General features: G+C 40.7%; 1 protein-coding gene across 1 annotated transcript; it reads left to right on the top strand.

Annotated features, from left to right (window-relative positions):
- The first annotated feature begins 455 nt into the window (after window positions 1-455).
- On the top strand, window positions 456-1,924 carry LOC126391906 (protein S100-A6-like). Its single transcript, XM_050046909.1, has 3 exons — window positions 456-587; window positions 1,369-1,502; window positions 1,588-1,924. Exons 2-3 carry the CDS (start codon window positions 1,371-1,373, stop codon window positions 1,744-1,746), a joined length of 291 nt encoding a protein of 96 aa, XP_049902866.1. The 5' UTR covers window positions 456-587; window positions 1,369-1,370; the 3' UTR covers window positions 1,747-1,924.
- The last annotated feature ends 859 nt before the right edge of the window (window positions 1,925-2,783 follow it).

Here is a 2,783-nt window from a genome sequence, read left to right as displayed (position 1 = left end):
TGTGTAGTTTTCTATTAATGACACATTTTCCCCACAATAGGCTGCACCTTACAGCTGTACTCCACCTGTAACCAAAACACTTCACACATCAATGCATGAACATACACACATATTTCATCAGTGTCAACGGATCCAAACTTTTGTCAATAGCCAACACAAACATGAGTCCACCTTCTGAGCAATGATAAATGCTCCATCTATACAGTACGGCACAAAAGAACCTGTGAAGCTGGTTTGTGGGGAGTGGGCCAATGCATGAACATACACACACATTTCATCAGTGTCAACGGATCCAAAATTTTGTCAATAGCCAACACAAACATGAGTCCACCTTCTGAGCAATGATAAATGCTCCATCTATACAGTACGGCACAAAAGAACCTGCGAAACTGGTTTGAGGGGAGTGGGCTAGATTTCCAGTACATGAATCACTACATGTGTGTTTCTTTGTAAATGTATGTAACTGCATGTGTCAGACATTGTGTGTCCACTCTTATAAAAGGAAACTTTCCCCTCAGTCTGACATCAGTCTCCTCTGGAACCAAGCCAACGCGATCTCTCCTCATCTGGTGAATCTGAACTCTGAGGTGAGTCTTGACAGAAAGCAACACTGAATTTGTGAAAAGTACAGAAGTGTTCTGTGTGTGAAAAGAGGGGTGGGTAGAAACACAAGTAATGCACGAGTTAAAAATAGTTTTTCCGTAAAGGAACGAGTGTTTTTCATGTTCCTTTTTGAAATTGTATTTTTGAGCCAGTTATCTGCTTTTTACATCACTACATCTGCTGTTCAAACTGTCATTACAGTGAGTCTGCTTTGAATGAGAGGATTGGGTGTAGGTGAGAGAGCGTGCCAGGAGCACCTGTACTGCAAGTTTGCACCTGCCTGGAGACAAAAATAGCACCACCTATCTTTTAACTGCAATGCAATGATGACAAAGCAAAATCCATAACAAGAGGCAGCTTCAAGAGACGATTCCTGACCACATCTGGCCAAACTTTTTATACCAAAATCTGAAAAAAGTCAAGAATAGATGATGAGTTATTCATTAACTGGTAACTCTATCACTTCTACTTGAGCAGCTTTTTCAAATGGTAATTTTAACTTTTACCTGAGTACAGATTTTCAGTACTGTCTGAAAGTTCATAGACTCCCTGCACATCTCAATTTTAAAACAAATTTGAGCAGATGAGTACATTTAAACTCACTTACAGTTCTTGAGAGAAGAATTATTCTAAGACTTGACACCATAGTGTCTGCAAAACTCTTGGCAACGACTTTATTTTCTGTCCATCCTCTGTGTTTTAAAAGCATTAACTCATGTGTTTCTTTAGTAATTACTCAAAATCACTATCAATCTTTTTGTTCAGCTATGTCTCCTCTGGAGCAGGCCATTGCAACCATTGTGGATGTATTTGTGGATCACGCTAACGGTGATGGAAACTTAAACAAGGATGAGTTAGCAAAGCTGTGGGAGAAAGAAATCGAAAACCCTGAGATTAAAGTAAGAAACTCAACACACTCACTTGTTATCATGCTTCTTATTCACCATTCAGATGCATTTCATGTTGTGATTCTATGTTCTCCAGGCTAAGATCAGTTCAGCCAACTGCGCCAAGATCATGGGGAAGATAGACAGGAACCGCGATGGAGAGATCAACTTCAGAGAGTTCGTTAAGTGTGTGGGTTTCATGGCCAAATGCCACTACCGTGAGAAGACTGGTAGAGGCCAAGAAGATGAAGACTGAACATAAGATTGAATATGAAACCTTTGAAGAATTACCATCATAATGTGTGAAACTATTTACTAGTATCGACACTGCCTACACTGGCAACAGAAGCTACAGAATGTTACTTCTATTGTCTCTGTGAATTGGTTTTCAGTAGTGTCCCTTCAATACTGTCTGAGAATAAATAAAAAGTTGAAATCAATATGGCCGTCCTCATTTGTTTGTAACAATCACTTGCATAGTAGCATTCAATCTCATTGCTTTGGATGAAAACAAGCATGCACTCTTATTGTTGGAAGTCCTCCGCAGGCTAAACCTTTGCCTGATGCCTTGTTGTATCATCTTTTCCCCAGTGGGAGTCATTACAACTCTCTGTCTGACTCTTACTTTCTCTCTGTCCATCTATCCATGTGAAACCACGGACAGCCTATTTGTCTATTTGCATCTATTTGTTTGAAACCAGCATTTATATCGATCTGTCAGCCAGTTCAAGCTGAATAAACAGTCTGTGTAAATGGTTCGACCATCATGTAGGTAAATCAAGACAAAGGCATGAAAGTAACCTAACTCCTTCTCTTCTTTTCAATCAGAAAGAATCTCATTTGACATGTAATGAATTTCTCAAAATCTGAACGCACAGTGGATTTATTGCGTAAAAGGTATTATGAACAAAAAACAGAAGGCACTCTGATGTAAAACTCCACATAACCCTAACAAAGAGAGCTACACAAAAGAGTCAGAGAAACACGGCAAAATAAGAAGAAAATGAGAAAACACAGGCAGAGGGCAGAGTCTCTGCAGAAAAATATGCTGACACACACTTCTTTTGGGCCATACGTGATTATTGAGAGGGATTACTCTTGTTTGAGTCTACTGGGTAAGAACGCATGGTTCAGACAGGGGGCGCTCTGTGCCTAGCTTCGTGGCGCTTCGTGACAGCAGAGCTCAATGGAGCTGCCATGTTCAGAAAGGAGACGAAGCCACAGTGAACTGCCCCGAAATCGAGAAGCTGGTCAAGGAGCTCCGTGGGCAGCGGAAACGATCGCTGGTCTATC

The sequence above is a fragment of the Epinephelus moara genome, chromosome 6, assembly GCF_006386435.1.
Source record: "Epinephelus moara isolate mb chromosome 6, YSFRI_EMoa_1.0, whole genome shotgun sequence".
Taxonomy (NCBI): domain Eukaryota; kingdom Metazoa; phylum Chordata; class Actinopteri; order Perciformes; family Serranidae; genus Epinephelus; species Epinephelus moara.
The sequence above is the reverse complement of the archived record's forward strand: the minus strand, read 5'-3'. Positions and strand labels throughout refer to the sequence as shown.